General features: G+C 35.1%; 1 protein-coding gene across 3 annotated transcripts in view; it reads right to left on the bottom strand.

Moving 5' to 3' along the window:
• DACH1 (dachshund family transcription factor 1) overlaps positions 1–26,120 on the bottom strand; it is a 382,319-nt gene that overhangs the window by 221,092 nt on the left and 135,107 nt on the right. For all 3 annotated transcript variants that reach the window (XM_068421222.1, XM_068421205.1, XM_068421212.1), the window contains exon 2: positions 7,773–7,888. In XM_068421222.1, coding sequence (XP_068277323.1) covers positions 7,773–7,888 — 116 coding nt within the window. The remainder of the gene's footprint in view (positions 1–7,772; positions 7,889–26,120) is intronic.

Below are 26,120 nucleotides of genomic sequence, written 5' to 3'. Positions count from 1 at the left end.
AAAAATATCAGGTTTATTATAAGAAAAACTGCAAACACAGGAGTATGATTATCTCGATGGTTTTTCATTGAAAGACTCTGCCTGAAATCTGAGCTACAAGACAATTTCAGTATTTCCTATGATTGATAAGCTTCCATTTTGAATAATTTAATTTTATGAAACAATCAGTGTAATCTGCAATATGTATCTTTTCAATAACTTTTTCATTTCAATTACAAATAATGGTATGCTGGAATTCAGAAAGCTATAGTAATTACCAGTAAACACTTCTATTATCAGGTCCGAAGTTAGTCACTGATAACTTTGCCACATACCTGCCTTTAAAAATAAGACTTTAACTCCTTTCTTTTTTATCATGAGTTTGGTGTTTTGTTTTGGTTCTTATGTTATTTGTTTTATAGGAAACCCTGATGATAAAATAACTTCTTTTGAAAAGTGGAGGCAAAATTATTCTGTGATCCAGGAAGAAACAAAAATTTCTCATCTCAGATTTTCCACTGAAAAGTAATAAATCTGTGCACATCACAACCTAATAATAAATGAGTAGTCATAAGATGCAAGTAGAAGAGAGGATTCATTCACTAGCTTATACCTATACTGTAAATTAACTTCACTCCTTGAGTACCCTGAGTGTGTTGAGGTGCTTGACTATCCTCACTGCCTAAATATTTAATCCCAGAGTCTCTTTTGAAGTGAACCAACTTGTTCCCTTCAAATTAAAAAAAAGCTGGGAGCATTTCTGGAAACAGTTCAGCCCAAGGACTCCTCTCAACAGGCAGTGGGTGAACCTGCATGAGGTCTGACCCTCTGACTTACACAGTATTCCAACAGTATCCTGTAGGCTTTGAGTATATGTAGTGTTGTATGGTATAATACTGAAAAATGTAGAAATTCTTATTGATTAAAACTTCTTAATAAAACAGGTTCTATTTCTGCAAGTAATTATTGGTTATAAAAAGATTTTATGACTGGAAAAGCTATGTCTATGTGGTTTATTGTAAGCAAAGATACTCAAAGCCTTCTCATGCTCACAAATGGCTACAAAGAAAACAGTCGTCAGAAGCAAATGTGGTTAAATGGCTTTAGATTCAGAGACAGTTTATAATCTGCCTGTTTGGAGATCTTCCATACGTTTGCCTATAATAAACCACGTAGTCACATCCTATTTTCTTACAAAGAGCTACTGAAGTCACTGAACGTTCATAGGAGTCTGATCCTTGGATTACTGGGACCTCAAAATAAATTCTTATTTGGCAGTACTTTCTGCTCAAGTACTATAATAAATTTCATTTTCATACAACATTTATAATGAAGGTTGAGGAGTAAAATATCAAAAGCCAGAAAAGAATGAATTTGCATATGCTTGAGATTATACAGCTAAGCACTCAAGTTCCCACTGTGTCTTGTATTCTTAGAATCATAGAATCATAGAATGGTTTGGGTTGGAAGGGACCTTAAAGATCATCTTGTTCCAAACCCCCTGCCACAGGCAGGGACACCTTTCCACTAGATCAGGTTGCTCAAAGCCCCATCCAATCTGGCCTTAAACACTGCCAGGGAGGGGGCATCCACAGCTTCTCTGGGCAACCTGGTCCAGTGTCTCACCACCCTCACAGGAAAGAATTTCTTCCCTAATTTCTTACCCTAATAGCTTCTGAAACAATTACTTGATTTGGAGATTTTTATACAATTTGTAGCTACATGGAAAATCAACTTGATTATTAACTAGTGAATGTAAGGGACTCATTGGAACTTGAACTAGTGAGCTTTCAGGACTGGTTTTCAGTGATAAAGCCATTTGTGACAAAGTAGAAGACAGGTAGCCATTCAACAGGATGATAATATGACAAAATTATGACAGTGTTTTCAGAAGAGGACAGGTGGCCTGAATTACACTTTAATTATGATTTTTAAAACTATGAAATAATATATTTATAACACAATAGAAGCTTTCACATTAATTATAATGACTACTCCTTAATGAAGTGCAAAAATGTTTGTGTAATCTGATTCAGTTTCTTGAATTAGGTTACAGTTTATCACTCTGAAAGCAGGATTTTTTTGCTTATTTTTACAATAAGTTGGTTCAGCCCCAACAGAAAAATGGCATATCATCCTATAACACCAAACAAAAGCAATGTTAACACTAAAAATGACTGAACACTAACAACCAAAACATTGTGTTAACACAGAATGCATTTTAAAAGAAGTAAGCCATAGCCACTCAATTTTATTAATTTATATCTTTTTAACCAACTCAAGATGACAAAATGTGCACACTACATAAAATAAATAACAGAATAATAGATTTGCTTCTGAAAATTACTAAGTATGTAACTCAAACTTTTAATTTCTAGCCTCTGCAACACTTGTAGAAATCAACTCTACTCACTTAGGTAAGTTAAATACATTCTTAAGACCTTACAGGACTGAGTCTACCAGGAGAAAATACTTCCAACTACAGATTTTGTTTCTTGGCAATATCCAATACGATGTGGATATATTAACAATGATAATTATATTTTAACCATTCTTTCAGTTCTGCCTAATACAACATCAATAATGTGAGCCAGTGAAAATGAAATTATTTAATTATGTGATTAATCTTTCTTTAAATACCAAATAATTCCATCTTCTACTTTAGCAGAAATGTTGCCACACTTTATCAACAGCTGCATCTGTGAACTCCATTTGTCCTCCAAGCTGAAACATTCTATACAAAACCTTTCAACTCTCCCCTTACTCTAAACTCCATAAAAAGGCTTCGTGGCTCAGAGAGTTTTGTACAGGATGGAAGCTGCAATATACTTTTATTGATTCAGGCACATAGCAAGAGAGAAAACAAGGGTGAGATTAGAAATTAAATCTTCAGATTATCACTTAAGAAAAGAAAAAACAGAACAGGAGTTTAATACAGGAAAGTAGTTACAATTCGCACACGTGAAACATTTCAGAGGAAGTTTAATATCTTTACATTGGAAAAGAAGAGTCTGGTATCAGCTGTGGAATAGGTGGACAGAAGTACCTACCGTAAAGCAAATCTGTTCAAAATAATAATAATAGCAACAATAATTACGGAGATTAATTTAAAGTAAAATTAACACAATAAGTTAAACATGTAAGATGCTTTGAAATTACTTTTCTTTAATTGACAAAGAGACTTCTATATGTATATATAGATACATATAGATATATGAAGTAGTATTATTATCATGCCCTATAATAGTGATTTCCAAAAGCACTTTATATTCACATTTTATCTTTGAGAGAAAGATGCAGTTCCTGAAATAAGTAGAAGAGTTTTGTAGTTACTCTTTTAATCACTGTAGATTGCAGACTCAGTAGGCCAATCTGCAGAAGAATTAAGTCAGGAGCTTTACAAAACAGTTTCAAAACCTAAAATACTTAAGAAAAATTACAAAAAAAATAATTTGAAAAGTAAGAGAGTTGCTTTTCAACATTTGTATGAAAATAATGTAAATATTTTACATGTTATACAGCAACTGCAGACACAAAAATACAGAGTACAATATATATCATACACTATACTCAGGAATTACGCACTGTGTTTCTGATTAATTACAATTTTCTACCGTTTCAACTTCAGAAAACTTTTGAAGCCTTCTAAGCACATTAGCCAAGAAAGGATCCTCAGTACACAGAGATATGCGGATCAAAGTTAACTAAGATGAGCCATCTAGTTTTGGAAGGGCTTCAAGGCATTATCCAGATAAGCCTGAAAAGTCAGTGCACCCCTCTGAACCTACACCAAACTCTTCTTTCTTCTGACTACATTATTTGTAACACAGGCGTATTTTAATTCTCTGGACAATTCAAGAAGCTCTTCATTTCCTGTTAGTACATGTTTCTCCTTTGTCACACCTTCAAAGGTCCTACATTTATTTTAATAAACATAAGACTGTCTTTTGTCAGCTGACCAGTCTTTTCTAAAGTTGAGAACATTCTGTAAGCTGACCCTAATGAAAGACAGTGGTTTGATGAGCAATTGTGGGTAATATTTATGAATCTTGTGATAAAAATGGACAGAACATCACCCAAGAGGTGATTCTCACTTCTTCAATTTATGCACCCTAAAAAAAAGTAGAATATTATTTCTTTTTTTCCCTTTTATTTTCTTTCTCAATATAGTCCCTAAATCTCAGCTTAGTCCCTGAATACTTCTCTAAAGCGAATCCATTCTAAGTGATGATGCAACCCTCTCTGAATGGGTTTTCAGACTGGACCAGTAATACACTACATTTTCAAGGGATCCTTAACTTGGTCTCCTACAAAAATTTTAAATCATGACATTTCATGAGAAGTCTCAGCATACAGTTTTGTACCAATATTATTTGCACATATAAACAATGCATACAGAACCAGCCCCTTTAGAAACCAGGGTTTCCACCTTTAAATGAATATTTCTGTACTATGCAGCAGATTTCAGAAAAGGGAAAATTTTCAAGTAAAAATCATACGTTAGATCATAGCCTTGTGTATCCTAGATATACCTAATAATTGCACATCTCTGTTACTTAAAGAGCATTAAATAGCACATAATTGTTTGTGTGATCACTTATACTCTTTTGTAGGCCGGAAGGAAACTTAGTTATTATACTCAGATTATTAAGTCAATCAGAAAGCTTAAAAAGAAGAATTTGTTACAAAAAAGAGAGGGATGGAAGCACTTAACAATCTGATAGTTTGATTTTTTTTCTGCTTAGAGCTGGACTTTAACAGGAAATACAAACTTCACAAACTTCTCAAACCAGGAATCATCTTAGGGCAACAAAGATGATTAAGGGATTTGAGCACCTGACATATGAAGAGAGACTGAGAGACCTTGGACTGTTCAACCTGGAAAAGGCTGAAGGGGGGAACTTATCAATGTGTATGAACACCTGATGGGGGCAGGGGAAGTAAAGAAGATGGAACCAAACTCTTCTCAGTGTTGCCCAATGGACAGAAATTGAAATACAGGAAATTCCATTGAAAAGGAAGAAAAAAGATTTTATTTTGAGAGTAGTTGAACACTGGACTTTGCATAGGTTGCAAAGAGACATGGAGTCTCCATCCTTGAAGATACTCAAACCTCAATTGGAAGCAGCCCTGAACAGGCTCTGTGTCACCCTACTTCGACCAGGGGAGGCTGGACTAGATGATCTCCAGCAGTGCCTGCCAATCTTAACTATTGTGTGGTTCTATGAGTATATAGCGAAAATTCTCACAAGCAGCAAGAATTTTCTAGTATCAACTAATGTGGTAGCACATAACAACTGCACCTACCTCATCTATTGCAGTTATAGCAGTTCTTTCCTCATAGGGCTCTTACAGTGGTTTGGTACTTATTCACAATATAGATGCACAAATGTTCATTAGTTTGAATTCACAAAACCAGATTATAAGCCTATTTTTCATACTTGCCTGTCTATAAAATGCTGGAATGACTATCACGTAGCACTGCTGTCATGATGTTCCTTACCTTTGCTGAGCCATACTCCGTGGAACACTATACCCCTGAGCTTGCTGCTAACAGTGTCAGCATTTGCATTTTTTGTGCTGTTTGAGCCTCAACACAACCACAATGGGAAAAAGTCATGTTCACCCCTTCTGTTGTGGTAAGCCATGTAATGTGAAACCAGTTCAAACTTAATAGTGATTTCATTTAAACTTTTCCTCTTATGCAAGAGACTACAAAGTATTACCATCCTAAAAGGATTCGATGAATGATAATCTTACACATGCCTATTTTCTTTAATTTTGATTTATTTTCTTCTCTTTTTTAATTATCATTTTAAAAAGGTCTACATCTGGTTTTGTGGGCTGATATTCTACGAAATTGGATCTGTGTTTTTAGTACCGTATATTTTTATCATTAACTTGTTACGATCAGCTTTAAAGGACTAGAGAGGAATTGGATACTTTAGGCATGAGTTGTGGTTTTAAGCTGCTTTCTCAGAATTAAAAAAATGTTAAAAAAAAAACTCAGAAGATATTATATCAAGAGGCAATCTGCTCTTTTATATTAACTGTAACACAAAACCCCAAACGATACTGTTGACAAGGTTTTTTTTCCTGTCTCCCTCTTTTCAGCTTGCTTATTTGTCTCTGACTTCTTTCATGTCATCTCCCTTCTACTTTTCACATGCATTTTTTTCTTTGATATTTTCCTGCCTTACTTCCCCCAAATAATTTCCCTTTGATTCTGCAATTTTTGATGTCTCCCTCATAAACACGAATGCTTCTGCCCTATAAAAACTTTTGTTCTTTCCCTACATAGACACTTTCTGTTATTCTCACATTGCATTCACTCTCCACTAACTCCATTTCCTTTACTAGATTTTATCCTGTAATTCCTGTTGTATAAGATATTTTAATCCCAATTCATTTTTTTTTGCTGGTCACACCTGCCCAGACTACCAGTGTGAGTCCTTGCCTGACACCCTCCCATGCTTGCCTGCACTCTCAGTCTCATCCCTCCTTCCCTCTGCTTGCTTTATAACTCTCTCTTACCAACCTTAGATGTCTGACTTCTCTTAATTTCGTCACTCCTGTTGATCTTTAGCCTTTTGAAAAGCTGTAAACTCCTAATAAAACCTTTCTGGCTATGTGTCTATCTCACTATGTAACGCAGCTCTTGAGCCCTAAGGCCAAGAGACATGGCTTCACTTTTGTCCACAGAGCTAAACTCTCTTCACTTTCCTCCCTTCTCCAGACAAGACACTTGCATCCAAACTGCTAACAGTTTCTGGCATGTGATATTTCCTGATATTTCCAAAAAAACTGTGCATTTTTTTGTAGAATGTTAGTCAGCTATGACCAAAACCATGCCAAGGATCATGCTCATACTTCAACAGGCATACAATCATGGGCACGTACCCAAAACATCCACCCATCCATCCAGTCTCCAAGACCCAGCAACCTTCCTCTTTATTTGGATCTGTCTAGTTTATTATCTTTCCTTTGCCTTAGAGAAGATCAGTGCTAGAGACAGAACTGTGTAAACAAGTGGGGAACAACAGGGGCAGAAGTGGAAGCTCAGGTGAGCTTTGCTGAAGCAAGTGGGAGAATTTAAGCCATCTGTAACATGAAGAGAGAGAATGTGGTACCACCATCAACAGCTTGACTGTTGGGTGCCTCCATCTTCAGGTGGCTCTGTTCATCTCCTTCCTGAAACACAGCCTTTCTTAATTTAACTATGTCTAAGAGCAAGTCACTGCTAGGAGATGTTATAGTAACTTTCAAAATAAAATAGTGGTTTGAGAAACAGATCGTTACAGGACTTTAAATTAGTATAAGGCCTTAGGGGATGTATCAAAAACAGAATTTCAGGATGAAAAATTAAGAAAGATGTGTGTGCAGCATGGAGTTATTTTAACTCAGTTTCTTCAGGCAACTATATTCATGATGACACTATCTAATCAAGCAAAGCAGAAAAAAACCAGAAGATATCTGATCTATTAAAAATGAATAGGGAGATTATTGTCTAATGATAAGTAATTCACACTTTGAAAGGTTTTTTGTTTATAAAGAAAAAGAACGGGGAAAAAAATTATAAAGGATTATTATTTCCTCAGTTATTTGCATTTTAAAGTACTGAGCTGTCACAATTTCCATTATATACAATACATTTATGTAGCAATAATGTTACATTCAGGAACTCCTTTGTGATATTTGGGTGCTGGTTTCCTAGACTGTTAATTTATTAACAAGTGGATATAAGCCATGGATTCAAAAGATTGCCCACGTGAAGGTGTTTCTAGCGATCCTACCTGTTGGCGGGATGATTCCAGGAGACATTAGGCCTGGGACAGAATGTGGCATGATATGAGAATTCTCTGGGGAAGTGACACTTTGAGTCCTCTTAGGAGGCCTTCCAGGTCTAGAACTGAAACAAACAAACAAAAAAATTTTTACAATTAAGCTGTTGTCTTACACATTATTTCAAAGTTGTTTCAAGTGGTAACATGGACTGTAAATAAATTTGTTTCAAGGACGGTTGCTTTTGCAGTTAGATGTAATAGACTTCCATCACTAATTAGATTACATGCTGAATTCATTTTCCTCATTGAAGATCAGCCGCTCTTGATGCATAATTCATAGCCTGCACCTCGTTACCTGCTTCTTCATATTAATATCTATACACAGTTTGAATTGCCTCGTTTGCATATGCTAAAGTTCTGCATGCAGCCTTCAGCACGAAAATTATGCACTAACTTGTAATAATTATTACAGTCAGCCTGCTATTGATTTATGAGACTTTTAAAAACCAAATATGTGTAGTACTTGTAATGAATGATATTTTAAGGTTCTTCAGGAAATTAAAAGGCAATGGCTGCCTAAGGAAATGTTCTGCTTGTTTGATTTAATACTACAGTTAGCTGGGAGGTGGAATGAAAGAGTGATTCAGACCTATAGCACATTTTTCGATGATATGTTTTATTACTTCGCACTGCTAGCCTGATATCTAGATGATAAATGACAATACATATCTAATGTGTGAAAAGGTCTTGCAATTTCTTTATTTTTTGTCATTTAAAAGATAAGTCAAGTTATCATTTAACCCTTATTCTATTTAAAGTGAAAATCTCACTAAGACACCTTACTTTAAATATACTACTTTATGTCAGAAAAGACTCAGAATTATTTGTAAGATACTGTTGAGCAACTGCCATCATAGCAGCTTATATCTGTCCATTATGGAAAAATAAAGGGCTTCAGGTTTAAGCACTCCTTGTCTGTTACATGCTCACATACAGAACTTTTCATCTCCTGGACTGTGTAAGTAGCATACAAATTAGATAGAGATTACAATGAAAATACTTATTACCCACTTACATGCAAATATGTACCTGCTACATACAATACATATCCAAAGGCTTGCATTCTTATGTATAGATCAGAGCATGGTACTACTGCAATATCCTACAACTGCTTATTTAGGGGACATTGTGGAGCAACTTGACAGAAAAAGGTGATGTGCAGTTCTAAAACTGCAGTGTTAACCTATGCTTTGCCAAACATTTGAGGTTTTTATTTGTTTCAAAACAAGAAAGAGAAGAAAGGTGGCTGTGGAAGGTTTTGCTCCTTAGGTCCTCACACTAACAAAACTCTCATCAAGGATAATGGCATTTTTAGCTATGCTGAGACTGCAGAAGGAGGCAGATAATAAAATACCTCTGGTTTCTGTTCATATTCATTCCCCTTGTGTCTGGAAATACCCTTTTTTTTTTTCAGTTTCTACAACCTACCTTTAATAAACCAAAAACAATCTAAGTACAGGGCATTTTCTGGAGTTTAATGACTCAAGGCATTGAGTCATTAACCTTAACTGATCATTAATTCCCAACTTAATGTCCTGAGCTGAGGTCATTATTAAAATTATAAGCTTGATAATTTCTTTGATTGGTTTGGGATTTTTTATTTTCTTTAATACAAACAAAATCATCATATGTTCACAACTACAAGAAAAACAGTTGTAGAAGAAGAATATTGTCTTATTCCAGCTCACAGAACCAAATTTTGTCTTCTGTTTTTCTTTGAAATTTCCTTTGTGATTTACAATAAAAATAAACATACCATGAATACACATAAAACTGATAAAAACATTAGAGACAAAAATGATCTGATTTAAATGGAGTGTTTCTAATATGTTCACCCACCAAAAAATGCCACTATGTAAGAAAACTTTAATGGCTTGATTTAAATACCTATGATGATGCACTGTTCTCAAATCACTGCTGTGATATGAGTATGGAAGGGTCTGACAACAGCATAAAAAACACAAGCAGGGTGCCACGGCATAATGCACAACCTACCAGTGACCTCCAGGTCTTTAAAAAACAAGTTCACTCCTGCAAAGACTCTGTTTGATGCTTAATACTAAATATAGCCATGGTGAAGTCTGAATGATTCTGCCTTTGACTTTGAGGAATAAAACCACCCCTCTTCAAAGCCTAAGAGAAGATATCCATGGACCTTATCTGTAAACAAAGGTCAGCAGCAAATTATAGGTGAATGATATTAAAATATCCAAGGCAAAACCCTTCCTTTGGTCGCCTTCTACGATCGACTTGATTGTGCTACTCTATAGAAAAGGGTTGTCTCCTTCAAAGCCATAAATGAGCCTAGTAACCCAACTCTACTCCATGATTTATCCCAAAATTTACCAAATAAGTGTTTTCATGAAGTCTTAAACTCCCAAATCCAACACAACTAACAATATTTAAATGAAATTTCTGAGAAGTAAACCTCTTCTTTCCTGATATAATTTTTAAGTGACAAAGGACTAACTCCAGTTTACTATAAAAAGGCTTTTATCTATTTAAGAAATGTTTGTTCCTTATGACAAGGCAGAAAAACATATCTAAGAATTATTTCTTAAGGTCTGGAAGATCTGATTTAGAGTGACAGCAGACTATACAATACACAATTAAAATGCCTAAATCTCTGACTGGTTAAAATAAGCACATAGTAATTGTCCCAAATAACTTATTTAGTAACAACAATTGTCTTAATTTCTTATTTATATTATGTACTTGTTTCGTTAATCAAACTCCCAACTTGAAATACTACAATTTTATAAGATCTGTTTTCAAAATATAAAAATCACAAGAATTTTGTGTAAATCATTACCAAAGTTATGGAAAAAACAGTATGTAAAAATTACTTTAAAAAAATAATAAATTTGATTCTATTTGAAAACGTGTATGTTGTTCTGTAGTTCATTATCATTTTTATAGCTATATGATAAACTCTTTAAAAAAAAAAAGCATTAAAAGCATAGAAAATGAGTTTAACTACCATAAACAGAATGACAAAAATAACTTAATGAATCATTTTGTTAATATTTTTCCTAAACTTGTGTATAGTGAAGACCTACTTATTTTTACATTAGGACAACTTCACTTTCATTCCATGATAAGAAGCCTGCTTCAAACTACTCATATTCCTATTTTGTATCAAAATCAGTAGACTCGTTTTCAGTATGAAAATAAAATATAATTTAAATAGGTATGAGCTGATTAGTTTCGCAAAAGATATATTTAAATGTCAGAGCAACATAAGTCATTCTTCTGGTTGATGTCACTGAGATACAAAAATAATCATTTAAAAACTGCTGATACTCTTTTTACTCAAATTTAGAATTTATATACAAGCTTTTACAAAGATATAAAAGATATTGTAAGATTTTGTCTTTTATCTGAGTAAAATCATTGGAAGAACAATTGGTTCTTCTGAAGAAACATTTGACTTCTTAAGGTAATGTTAATTATCTCAATGGGTAAACTACTCAAAGCTGACCCATTTTGATTTTGAAGATGACTACAGTTTGGATTTTTTAGAGCTAAGATAAGCAGGCTGAAGTGCCATAACCCAAAAAGCCAACATGAGTTGTGTGAATACATAGGGTGATAGTATGGAGAAGTGAAGGAGTCTTTCAGGACTCCACAAGAAGACCCTAGAAGAAACAGACCTATATCTGAAGTCACACCTGGTCTTCCTCTCTACTGTTTCATTCTTTGAAGATTAAATTAGACTATTTCAACAAAGATTCAAGGAAGCCACAATGATTAACTGCTTTAAAGACCTGAGGAGAACTCAAAGGGAAGTTACCAGTTCCTTGTTTTCCCATTAAAAAGTAGATGTAATGGAAACATTGTCACTCTCTCTGCTTTTAGAAATATAAATATGTAGGTTAGATTTTTTTCCTTTCTAAAACTGAAGTTTTCATGTGTGAGATATCTTAACATATGCTGAAGAAGAAAATGAAAGCTTCCTACAGGACCACATATTACTAACTTAGCACTCAGTTTTTAGAGTGAAGCCCCTAAATGCATTTAGCTCCCTCAAAACTCAGATTTGTAGACAATTATCACAATTTACAATTACAATATATCACTATGTGACAAGGGAACTAAAGGTACAGAACCTTTAGTAAAGGTACACTTTCCAGAACCACTGAAAATAAATCCATCAATTTCTGGTCAGATTTGTATTCCATCCCTTCAACTTTCACAAATACTTCAAGGAATACTATGGCTCTAACATTTTCATCTTTGAAGGAAAGCACGAATATGTCTTCTGCAATGTAACTGGCATGAAAGGTACAAAACATGAGAAGCAATTGAGAGTACATTGTCCTAAAATACAGCAAGTTGTCTGAAGTAGTTCTTTATTGGTCTTTCGATCAACATATATTAGTTTTACATCCTTCCAGTGCTACCAAATCTAGACAACAACAGATGGCTGAATTAACAACTAAAAAATGGAAGAATCAGTGGTTATTATCAGCTAAAATATTTTGCTTTGATTATACTTTTAAAATTTTATACACCTCCAATTGTATTATCAAAGTATGAGCTTGCTCCTACAAATCACTCTGATAGTGCAAAACAATTAAAAGCAGACATAATCAGCAGAAGATCTGGTCCTGCACAATCACACAAAAGGAGATGAAGGGAGAATAGGTACAGGTTTATATGAAGGCTTTAAAAGTAAGTGGACTTTTCATTCAGCTCTTTTCACTATCTGCCAGAAGACAGCCATGGCTTTAAAATTTAAGGATCTCATCCTTGAAAGCCTTAGACATGTAGACCTCCCACTGATTTCTGTTAAGAGTTCTGAGCACCAAGGAAGGTATTGGTTCCAAAACAGCTGAAACTCTTCATGAGTAGTATATACCTCTCAGAGTATGTTACTAGCATTTTATAGATGACTAATTGCATGGCAAAACATATACTATAAAATGAAAAGAGTGTGCAAGGAAGTTGAGATAATGCTGTGATTTATCCCTCTCATGTCCTGACTTCAAGGAATAATTGTACAAAATTATCTCTAGATGAACAAAAGTTCACTCTTTAAAATTATATTTATTCAATACATGAAGTATCCCTAAAGAAAACAGCAACTCTGACCAGCTGTAAGAAGGTAAACCGCCTTTCTAGCCATAACTAGTTATTTTCAGGGTCAGTTTTCTACATTTACAGTTTTATTTTTAACCTTGTCTGTGAGCATGTTTAGTGCACAGAAATATTGTCCTCATTTGAAACAGGGTAAACATGATGCAGTGAAGCTGCCATTGGCCAGTCAGTTTTATAAACAGTAATACTGGGGGTTGGCATGGAGAGTTACACTCTGGAGGTGATAGGCAGCAAATCTGTAACAAGCATTTGGTGTATTTATTTAATGTATTTTTTATGTTCTTAGAACTGCTTAGAACAGCTCGGAATATCAATATTAATTTTAGCTACATCAGCAGTTATGCATCTCATTTAGGTTCATATTGAAAATCTAGGCTTTGTTTCTCAGTTGTTCTACCTCCCCTCAGTGCTTCAAAGCCTGACACAGAATTTTTGACCTCAAAGAACCTGGTTGAATGAAATTTAGGTGAACAATGACTGGAAGTGGTTATTATGTGCTCGTCATACCACGGCCACTGCAAAAGGGCTGAGGATATCACAGCCTGAGGCTACTTGCTGACTTAATGCAAAGACAGGGATGCCCTGTGACAACCTGTAACCAAAGACAGTGGACTATTCCCACATGGTATACATGGTACTTCTGGTTTTTGGGATAGCTTCCATGCTGCTCTCAGCATCATATGTGCAGCCTTCACACTAATAAGACTTGAGCCAAGGGCGTGTCAGTTCTGAAAAATAAGGTCTAGGAAGACTGACTAAACCTTTTGTGTAATTTAATTCCATTGGTTGGGAGACGCTTGCCAAGGTAACCTTCATAAATATTTCTAATGCACTGAACTAGCATTTTAAAGGCAAAAAAAAAATGACAACATACATCGATCTAAACCTTATACTTTACTATTTTAAGTTTTACCCTTCTACTCCTACTCCAGAACAAAGCAAAACAATGCAATTCTAACACTGGGCATGTAGCTATTTTGACAGTTAGTAAAACAAACATTAGAAATCACACTATGTCCTTTTTGCTTGCAGCAGTCGTATAAAACAATGAAACTCTCAGCGCAATTACCTTAAATTTATTTTTCTTCTCACAGTTAAACAGAAAATGTTCTCACGCAGTAATTAGTGCTGAACTCATGATATATTAGAAGGAGTTATTGAGACAGCAAACAATGCTGATAAAAATAAATACAAGGATCTGTTTAAAAGTCTTCACGAAGAAGTATAGGAATGGTCTGCAAAAGAATTAGATTCTGTTACAAGAGTGACTAGTGGATAAAGCATACTGATGAAATATTACTACATTTCAGTAACAGAACATTTTACTGCTATTTTTAAACCAATATGGCCAAAAATGGATATTTGGTCAGAAATCCAGCACCAGTTATCAGCAGTCCAAATAATTAAGCTAAATGGAAGAAAACATATTGCACTCCATATCCCATTCCAAAGCCACTTACTGCAGTAATACATGACCACTAGGATACTAAGCTTTTGTGAGGTTAGAGAAGACCGTGTTGAACTATTTTTTTTACCTAACAGACCAGTCATGTAAACATCATGCCATTTCCATCTTCCTCAGCCCAAATCACTGTTTTTCAGCAAGATCAGGAATATTCCTGAGACAAGAGTACAAGATACAAGGTACACAAGTGCAAGAATATATAGAATATATGCCACAGCAACACCTGTCAACTCTTGATGCTCGAAGTCCCACTACAACTACAATGAAAGAATCTAAGAAAAATATTCTGCTTGACTGACCATACTACTTGAATATATGAATGATCCAAAGGCCAAGAAAGAAAATAACACCGGTTAGAAATGTGAGTGTTACTGGAGTAAATTACAGTAAAAGATTTGAATATAGCTGTGATTGTACATAAGTTTAAAATATTACGGAAATGTGACTGTTCGCTTAATGAAATTGATATCTGTAAGTCATCTATTGGAAAGTGAAAACAGATAAGAAATTAATCTAATTATGTTGGGTGGCAGAATTATGATGTCAGAAGTAAATTAAGCCAAAAAGTTCACTGCTTCATCTAATTAGCTGAAACACTAGATCTGCCTGAAAGTTCTTAAAACATTTAAGTACATTGGCTCTCATGATTATGTAATAACTGTGAAACACAAGCCTCTGATGATGACAGCCATACAAGCTAGAGTAGAACATAAGTCTGAATGAACAATGAAATGCAATTATTAAACAGAACTCATGCATAGATTCAAACCATATTGATATATTTTTACTTGATATAAACTTTGCATCAGAAAGAGTACTCAGAATATCCAACAGAAGTACAGAAATCACAGCACTCAAGATCCTGACGAGAGTTATTTAGGAATATTAGCAATAGCACCAAGAAAATCTTGCAAAATCATGTTTATTTATTTCCTCTATTTACACTGCTGTCTTTTCAGAATAATTCTTGCAACTACAAAAAAAAACAAAACGCTGTACAAAAAGCAGTGATCTAAAGCGCATGCTTCCCACAAACACTTTCTGTCAAGTTATAACAGATGCCTTCCCCATTTTACTCAACCTTACAGCATAAACCGCACCCATAATTTAAACATGCAAGCTAAAGGATTCCTTATAACAGTGTTATTCACCCACATGAAACCCCAAACTATAACAGATGCAAAGCCTATTTTTTCCTCAACTGTTTTCATCCTTTCTTAGGCTTTTACTTCTAAAAACATTCCCTCAAAACAACATCTACTATGTATATGATAAAAATGTCAACCATGGAGCTAATAGGCCAGAAAGGCAGGTTTGATCCATAAATGACACAATCTAGAAGAATTTTAAGCTTTCATTTTTTTAAAAAAAGTTTCTACTTCAAGTTGCTGAGATGATTCCTAATGTGAAGCAAGTGTAACTGATGTGATTATGTTTGTTAGAGTCTGCAGATGGCCTGAAACAATGATTTAAATGTATGAACTTTAGCTGGAATGAACAGTCCTGCTTCAAGGCTTGTTTTCTAACCATCTGCATTCATCTCTGCATATAACTTGCACATGTAATTACAAATTTGTGAACATAAATCAGATAATTGCATGTACAATTAACCAATTAGATGCAAAGCAGAATCAGACCATATAATAGCACACTCCTCTTTTGAACACATATATAACCATACATACATAAGCAAAGATCTTAATTTCAGAAATTTTTGTTTAACTCGTTTGGAAAAGTAACATCTCATTTGTTTTCCAGTAGGACATACTGGGCAGCAGCTGCTATTTTGAGCTCCATTCAAAAAAGAACAGAAACACAAAAAGAAAAAACACCTCCATAATAAACAAGCCCACAATCACTCAAGGGGTCACAGAGCTGGTGTCCATTACCACCTGTATTAAATTAAAGATACATAAACACTTCAATGCTGATTTAAGCTCAAGTAAGAAAGAAAAGAAATATTGTACTATTCAAGGTAAGTATTTTGTGAAAATACTCTGGTTCTCCTGGCAGTTTGTTAATTAATATGCTATTCTTATTCATAACAGTGGATAATGGAGTTCTATCATATAAGTGTATCCACTGTAATATCTGAATGCATTCATCACTTAATTGGCCACAATTCTTCGCATGAAATGCTGAAACAAGTGAACTGTCACCTTTTTAATGAAGCTGCCTATATCTTAAACCCTTTGCCCTTTAAAAAACTATTTATACTCAAAATGAAAAATTTTATTCTAGCCTCTGCCAGAAACTGTGGTTAATGTTCACTGCCCTTTACTCACCTTATTTTTAATTCTGAAAACCCACACTCATTACCCATACACTTCCAGAGAATTACTGGAACCACCTAAATAAAAGCTTAAAAGTGACTTTTATTGTACATTTGAGAGTATCAGTAGTGATACAAAACACTGACAAGACTCTCCATTAGTCTGTATAGCTATAAACACACAGCTGATGTAACCCAGACTGATGGTAACAACACAGTATTAATTAAAATCAAGAATTTAAACCTTTAAATGAGATGTTTTCTATTTGCATATATGTACAAATACAAATCTATGAATGAATCTACTAGATGAGTACTGAGCATTAAAATGATAGGTTTCTTTGAACAGAGGATATCTAGGGCCAGAGTGAGATACTTACGTTCAGTAGCACTGTACCAGTAACACTGGTGAAATGAGTCTACTCTCTGAGTGCACTTCTATCTGACATCAGTAAGCAAGTCCTAAACTAAAAGTTAATGAATATGCACATCATTAGTTTCATGTCTGTTGTTCAGACTTCAAATTGTTCAGACAGAAACCAGCTATTAGTATAGCAATGGGTTTGTGCAACACCCAGAACAATGCTCATCACTTAAACTCCATATGGACCAAGAGATACAAGAGGGCTGGTTACCCTTGTAGGTAGCCATTAATTAGTAAATCCTTGTGTGTACGCATGTTGTACTTTACTTCCAAAACACATCAAAATATGAACTCATAGGGAAAAAATAAATTATGGTATATTCCAGGAAAAATCCCTGATCTGTGTACTCAGTCCCCCAAAATCTCCTGTGTGTGAACTCGAGATCCCAGGTGCGTTACAGTGTTCCAGCCTTGCGAGACTAGATGTAGTCTTGCTTGGCCTTTATACTCTACTATGGAATATCGTAAAATAAATTTGCATTTTATTTTCCTTGTGCAAGACAAGGAACAGAAACAATTAACCAAATTCAACCTCCCGTTTTCTTTGCAGAAACCTCCTTTGTTTTCTTGGCATCTATAACCATACGAATAGTAGTACAGTTTTCCCCCCGGAGCAGTAGTACTATAGTAATTTGGATGAGACAGAATACCAACCTAAGACTTCCAAGTCCTAAAAAAATTAAATTTAAAAAAAATAGACAATACTATAGGTACAAGTGGAAATATTAAAGTGATCGAACCCAAGACCCTTTTATTTGTTATCCTTTCAACAACTTAAAAGTCATTCATGCATTGCTATCAAGGTACAGAGGATCAAATCTGGCGATAGCACCATGTAATACCATAACCCTTTAGTCGGTGTTTGTAGATATGTTACTTGCAGGTCTGAAATACAACCAGTGCTCAAAGCTGTCCCATAACTATCTTATGTAAAGTGTGCCCTATCAGAAATAACAGTCTGTTACTAATGTGTTACCCTAGGGAAACACTGGAAAGTTAATCAGTCATTTCTGTTAAGTAGTACAAGTAGTATGTTTTTAGAGAACAGAGCTAACAAATGTGTCTACTTCTGGTAAGATTTTATTATTATTTATATTTCTGCGTAATTCTGGTAATTCCATGTGGCTGAAGCGTCATACATTATAGTTACATTTGAAGATATCAAAGGATCTATTTTACAGAAAGACAGAAATCAGTTACTGAGAAATTTATTTTAATATGTAATTTAACATGCCTAACCATGGATCTGCTCTGTATTTACTCTCTGAAGGGAAGACTTACACTTGCTTTAGTCCCTTTATCCCCATCTCCAAAGCACATTATGAGAGAAAGATATTAGAGTTTAAAATTAATTTAAATTACTGACGCACTAGCTCTGAAAAGAATGGTGTGTTTCTCAAAAATATCTCACATTAACCAAAATAAAGAACCCCCAAAACAAAAGACTAAATTCGCTGTTTAATTTTAATGGTTGTAAAAGCATTCTCATTATGAATTCTGGTTGAGACACCTTCAATTCAATTCATCCTTCCTTTTCTGAACTTCGTATCTTCAGCAGTATGGGACACGTACGACAGAATTTCATACAAGAGAATTTCTTACAGGAGCACAACTTCCAAGATGGTCAAAATGGCACCATAGACTTGCAGCATGCTCTCCTGGGGTATACTACAGCTGGCCAGTATATACATCCATATGATGTCTGATTGACATTCTCCATGCCTGGAACATCTCCATATATAACCTGTACACAGAACTATCTTTTGGCTCTGTCCATATAGCTCGTAGCACAACAAGCTTGAATCCTGACTGAGCATTAAAATGATAATGAAATACAAATTAATCATAATAATTACAAACACATTTTCTTTCCATGCCCAGAGTCAAGTTAGGCAAGAGTTAAAGCAGGTGCCAATTCACAATTATATTTTGACTCTTCATATTTTCTACTTTTCTGAAAGCCTTAGTTTCAAAAACCAAGTACCTCAGTTTCTGTTCTGTTTTCTTACCAATAAAAATTTACTTTTCTATCACTGTCTTGCTCACATGCAGAAAAAGCTCTGAAAATGTTATGCCACATGCAAGTTAAGGGGTTAGAAACGAAAAATCATCCAAAATCATGAAATAAACTAATCCAAAAGTTTTTTCTCCTGATTTTATTCTGACTAATGATCTCTGAATGTTAGATGTTGTAAACATTCAAGTGTCATGGGTCAAACTAAGAATGACATTTTCACCAATAATAATGTTTTCCCCAAGATGTTATCTGTTTGCTTGAGACTTCATATTAGCTTTTGTAGTTTCAAGCTTCACTCTAGTACTAAAGATGATACGAAAGAAACACCTACTTGACCAAACAATATGCTTTCTATGCTGTGAATCAGTACTTCTGGCAGAACTGGGCAGGTTTCTGTGGTAATGGACCAAGTTCTTGGGGGGGAAGAAAAATCAGCAGAAGACTATCTGTTTTACAGAACAGGAATCAAATTAGACATTATCCTCTCCAGAAACATGCTTGGTTAAGTGCTTGGCTGAAGGTCGGAGTGATGCCTTCAAGACTTTCTTGACTTTGATATCAGATATAATCTGTTTTAATAGAACTGAATAAAGTGGCAAAGTATAATATGTTTGTAATGATGCTTTTTCATTATACTGTCTTTTAAAACAGATGAGTTTTTCAGTTCTTAAGCAGTATCTTCCAGTATAGAGGCTCAGATACACAAAAGGGGTCTGGCAAGCAGAACAGTAAAGCAGTCATCTGTTCCAATTTATCCATTTATTCAATGACTTAAGAAAAAAATAATGACAAGACATGCCTTGGACTCCCAGGCACAGGAGATTTAGTCCTTGCAAAAGCTTTCTGTCTCACACAGTAACTCTTTGGGTGGGTGGGTGGGTATGTGTACATACGGGAGTCTCTAGGCTGATATTCCCAAGGCAATAGGTGTTGTGGTCCCGAAATGCCTTAAAGCAAAGGAGGAATCAATCTAGAAGGAATCATCATCTTTAGTAAGTACTGATTGCCATCTTCTCTCCCACTGGGTTGTGAGACTATGCACCACTCAAGTGAGCTAGAGAAACGCATAGTATGTAAAAGGGTCACCTCTAGCTTCTGTGAGTCTTTCACCAAGTACTAAATCGTGAAAGATGAGTATCTCCAATCTCCCCATCGTGACAGAACCGTGATCTATAAGGCTGATCATTATACCTACATATGCAAACAGAACTGTGTAGTATGCGTACATACAGACCACAATCCCTGCAGGTGATTAGCAGGGCACAGTAACATTAACATAATCATTTAAGAAAGAAAATTAACATCATATTCAATTGAAAAAACAGATGTCATTTGCTAATGGATATCAAACCTAGAAGCGTAGTCAAGGGTAAACAAAGGGTAATAGAGTTTACTCGGTATTCATTTGCGCCTATGAAGTTTCCCAACTCTCACATATGCCAACCAACCAAGTATTTTCGTGGGTTTTTTTTCCTTTCCACAACGTTATTGTTAAGACTCAAACATCAATTCAGTCAATAGCAATGGTAAAGTGAGATGACTATTCCAAATGACCACAGACCTCTCTTGTAAACCTCTTTGGGCAGACAGACCCTAAGAGCATGAGCCTTGCACCACCGTCTTGGAAGATTAATGACACATACTAAGTCAACAATATTATCTGCATGTTCCCCAAAGATCTTAAATTAAAATACACATTCATCCTGGCCCAGCTTAGCATATGTGAAATTTGCTTTTCTTAACGAGATCACATTTAATAGTAAGAGAGGCAGGCAACTCTAGAACATAACAAATATACACTCACCCTTGTAAGTTAGTTTCCATAACTAACATTGTCTTGAATGCCATTATCTCTTTGACTTGTGTAACAGTCAGATCTACTAACAGTTTCACTTATCTAAAAAGTGGCTTATGGGAATTACACGTAAAGGCCTTTATAAATAAAAACATATTGTTGAAGATTATGCTGTGTCACAACCTTCAGAGTTCAGTCAAATTTCATGCAAATCTTTCCATTAAGAGAATGTCTGTGCAACCTTTTGCTTTACAGAATTTCTCCGTATTGGTACAGGTAGCAAATTTTATTCTATATTACACCCATTACACGATTTACCTCTTTGAATGAAGTACTCATTGCTGTAGAATTAGCCTTCTTCAACGGTTCACATGTAAAACATACTAATGCTGTGAAAAGTCCTGTATCCTTTCTCTCTTTTTTCTTATATATGTAACAAACATGTTTATCTTAAGATTTAAAGCCTTCATAATGGTACCTCACAAGTGGTTTACAACCTTGCCATAAATGTTAAACACATATGATGATATTTAAGATCACGTTTTTTCATGAAAATGTTTCTTTATTTTATAACCACAATAAAAAGAAAATGCTTCAATGGACAGGTTATATTTTAAAGAAAAAGCAAACACACTTATTTCAACAGCCTTACTGTGAGTTAATTAAAGTGACAACTATGTAAACAAAAGTCAGTATTATAACAGCCGGTATGAAGTTTTAATTTTTCTACTGACCTAGTAACAAATTTAAACGCTAACAGTTTGGGAGATCAAATTAAATGAATACAAACATTTTGTTTAATGACATCAGCAGTCAATGCAGAACATCTGTGTTTTACTTTAAAAGTGATCAGAAAATACTCTTTTGTTTACATTACAGATAATCATGAGGTTTATATTTCTGTGTTCAATTTAAGAGCAAAAAAAGATCATACTACCTTCAGGGCCCAAGGAAGCAATACGTTACAAATGCAGGATTTCTCCTTTTTTTTCTGTTTTGTAACCATGGTAAAACAATAGAACTGAACTTTCCCTGAACCTTCCTCCTTTAATGGCCTGGGTCCATGTTGACCCAGCAATGCAAGCTGGAACCTGATACTATCAGACTGACTGCTGCTAAAGCAATCAGATTCAGCAGAAACTATATACAGGGCATTATAATACTAATTTCAGCATCCCACAAAGCCAGTGCAAAGGCAAGCTATTAAAGTATTATATTCTATTGTTTAAAAGTGAGATTAATTCAATAGCTTAAATGCACCCAAAAACATTGAACTAAATGGCAGACTGTACAACAATATTGTTATTCTTTTATAATTATAATACTGTACCAAAGTGAAATTGCAGATAAGGTTCTCCCTTCCCCTCTCCCTTCAAAAAAAAGCACTACTGTATGAATTATTAGTAAACAGATGATTTGAGCCATTACAGGTTCATATGATCCTGAATTTGAATGAGGCATGTAATTAAATTATCAGGACTTTGTTCTAAATGCTTGAAAGAAGGAGAGCATGATAACCGCATTTTTAAAAGGCAGAATAACAGAAGAAATTTCTTTTTCTTATAGAGGACTACAGGCAACTAACGTATGAAGGCTTAATTGATTAATTCCACTAATTAAGATATTTGTTATTCCTGCAATCGTAGCTTGATAAATAATGTATTAGATGTGGCACCATTTCCCATCAGTCCTGAAAAGACTGTGAAGATGTTTCAAATTTATACTGTTATTTTTTGGAAGCTGAATAGCTCACTTACAGGCTTAAGTGTCCAGGCAAAAAGCAAGTAAAATATATTTTGAAGTTATGAAGAAGTCAATCTTTAAATAGTAAACACTTCACTGCAACATATTCTAGTCATTTCACAAAATTTTTCATTTACAGGCATTGATTATTTTAAAGAAGTTTTAAGGGGGAATATTAATTTAAACTAGCTCAAATTTTCCAGAAGTATTCAGTCAAAGGCAGTCATTTATGACGTTTCTCTGGACAGTGAGATACACCCTCCAAGATCTATTCATCCCTTTCTCTTTTAAGTTATCTATGTTAAGACGACATAAATCACGTTTGGGATGTGTTTGTGGCTACATAGAGACCCTAGTTGCCTATTAGGCAGCTACTGTTCTCACCTTTAACACAGCTACTACAGAAAGAGAAGCAGTCACTAACTTGTATATAATAGTCTAAAATATAGACTACTTACCCAGAATGTGAAATATACAGACAGAAAGACTTTCTCAATCTAAGCAGAGGGATACAAATCTACTTTCTTAAAAAGAAAACTCATCATCATCCTGTAGGCAGGTCAGGATAATAATATTGAGACTGAAGAAGAGACTGAGAGATCTACTAAACTAGAGAGAAAAAAAATATAATGTAACATTGGTAAGATGATTCGGAATTAGTAAGACTACTCATCTGGGAAGAGGAATTCTGGCTGTGCTCTACAAATTTTGCTTAGTTTACATCAAAACATTATTTAAGCACAGATTAGCACTCAACTTTTTTGCCTTTCCTCTTATCATCATGACACAGACTCACGCTCATTTTTTTTCTCTTCTCCAAGAAATCTTTCATTCCCTTCCATGTACCCGAATAGTTTCAACAGGGATAGAGAGTGTCCTACCCCAGAATAAGTGTGGCCTATTTGTGATATTAGTCTTCTTGCTGACCAACTTGTTGCATTTTCTCAGACAGACAAACTTACAGCTACCGAGTGGGTCCCCCACATCCCACTTTGACCACTAAGCTGTTGCAATGGCAGAGCAGAGGGTCTCCATCTCTATCTCTTCACCGAAAGGGTTGTCAAGCATTGGAACAGGCTGCCCAGGGAAGTGGTGGAGTCACCATCCCTAGAGGCATTTAAAAGACATGTAGATATGGTGCTTACAGATATGGCTTAGTGGTGGACTTGGCAGTGTTACATTCACGGTTGGACTCAATGATCTTAAGGGTATTTTCCATCCTAAATGATTCTATGATTCTATAATTCTCATATTTCTTCTCTTTCTGTAACCGTGTTTTTAAAGAAGGTGGTGATCACTCCACTTAGACTGCAGACACTCAGTACACATGCTCTGAAAATGTACCACATCCTTCACAACAATTACGTATAGGAACTTAATTTATTTGGGTTACAATCAAGTTTAGCGTGTGACCACTCTGAGCAGAAGAAAAACGCAAACTCTAGCCAAAAAGGAGGTTATATTTGCTTAAACCTGTTCAAGAATAAGAACCTGTTAAAGCTTATGCAGGCTTGCAGGAGCTGCATCAATCACATCACTGAAAACACTTAAGTCAAATTAGCCTGAAATTGTTGTGCTTCTCTACTCTACCTGTGCATATGAATTTTCGTCTAATAAAGTCACAATATACAGAGGCCATCCTGTATTGCGCAAGGGACAACAAAAACTACCAAAAATATACCCAAGTTTGGTATTTTATAACTGCAATGTAAATGTTAAATATTAATATCTTGAGCATACACGCATACCAGCAGTATCTTCTTTTAGTGTCCTGTTTCTCTGGACATGTCAGATAGTAGTCCTTCAGAACAGCTTCTGGTCTAGTGCATTTGGAAAACACCTAACACACAATGATGCTAACATAAATATGAGTAGTTATGGTATGAAAAACACAGGGTTTGAATAGGAAACAAAGACGCTTCACGGAGGAGGGAGAAATGAGAAGAGATGCTTTGTGAAATGGAGCCAGCGACAACTAGGTTGGAAGGTGCCTGCTTCACTGCAGTTTCCCAGCCTTCATCTACAATAAGTCTCTCCATCCAAGCACATTTTAGCACTTTTTTCTCCAGCTGTCCATTTTTCCCCCTTTCTTCAGAAATTCTGAATTGGCTTGACTGATTTTTGACAATCCATTTCTACATCCAGCTAGCCAAGTTGAACCTACCTCATTTGATCCACCTCTTCTGAGTTTATCACTTCTTAGGAAAACTGTACTGTGTGGCAGGTGAGCCAGTTCCACGAGGTGGAGGCAGCGAGCAAAGAGAGGAAGAAAACCAAAATGCTTCCCTTGGAAGCACAAGTTCAGGACCATGAAAGAGCCTCCGTGTTGCAGCGTTGAGCGGAAGTTGCACAGGAATTTACTAGAATCTCCACTGCCTGGATTTGGCACGAAAGAGAACTTGCTTGATACCCTTCCAGCATCACTACTGTGCCACTGCTGGCAACAACAGTCGTGAGCCCTTTTCTTTATAATCAAAGGAATGACTCCCTTTGATTTTTGTGGGAATTGTATCATACCCATGATAGTTCACAGAAGATACAGTCAATCCATCTCCACAAAAAAGTGCTTCGAAATTGCAAGACCTTGGCCAATGTCTCTACCATTTGGAAGGAATTAGAGACAACAGAACTGAGCAACATATAATATTTTCTTTTCTTATGCTAGTAAAAAAAAGGTGTAAATTTCATGGTCCTGGAAAAAAATGGGCTTCATGAAAATGGAAGTGGGAGAGAGAATAGCAGAGTGAAAAACAGCTCTCCAAGTAGAGTAAAAAAGGAAAGATCAATCCTCATGCAGAGGAAAAGATGAAGACACAAAAGAGAAACAGAAAATTTCTTGGCAATGATACTCCTCAGTCCTGTAAAATGACAGAACTTGTAAAGCATCAACAGCTACAGACAGAATCTCTTAAAGGTGGATTATTCTGCATGTACAGGATGCTACAAAGCCTTGTCCACTTCCAAAAGGTGAAGGGGTTCCTCACCGTGCTACTTTTTCCCAATCATAGATCAAACCCTCCTGATAGACTTGGAGAAAGACAGATATCCCTATGTATCTCTGCTTCTCAAAATACTAGTGAATTGGTAGAAATGCATATGAGAAATATTTGTTTTATTATAATATTGTTTGCAACTAAACAGAATTACATGCCAAAATACAGACTTGCACACTGGGAAGATATGATAAATAAATTTTAAAAAGTTAAAAAAACCATTGAGAATTATTGCTGTAACATGTTATGTACACATTTTACTAATAATTTTCTTACACTTGGTGTTTATATTCAGAAATAACTATCTGAATATTAAAATAATTTTTAATTAGTTTCAATGAACCAAATTAAATAATATATAATAGTCTGCAAACTACAAATATCCTCTACCAGATCACATATAGGTCAAAACCAACAAAATTTTTGTGCATCTTAGTACATTTTGAAGAACAGCAAATAGGAAAATATGAAAAATAAGGATAAAATCT

This window comes from Nyctibius grandis, chromosome 2, assembly GCF_013368605.1.
Source record: "Nyctibius grandis isolate bNycGra1 chromosome 2, bNycGra1.pri, whole genome shotgun sequence".
Lineage (NCBI taxonomy): Eukaryota > Metazoa > Chordata > Aves > Nyctibiiformes > Nyctibiidae > Nyctibius > Nyctibius grandis.
The sequence above is the reverse complement of the archived record's forward strand: the minus strand, read 5'-3'. Positions and strand labels throughout refer to the sequence as shown.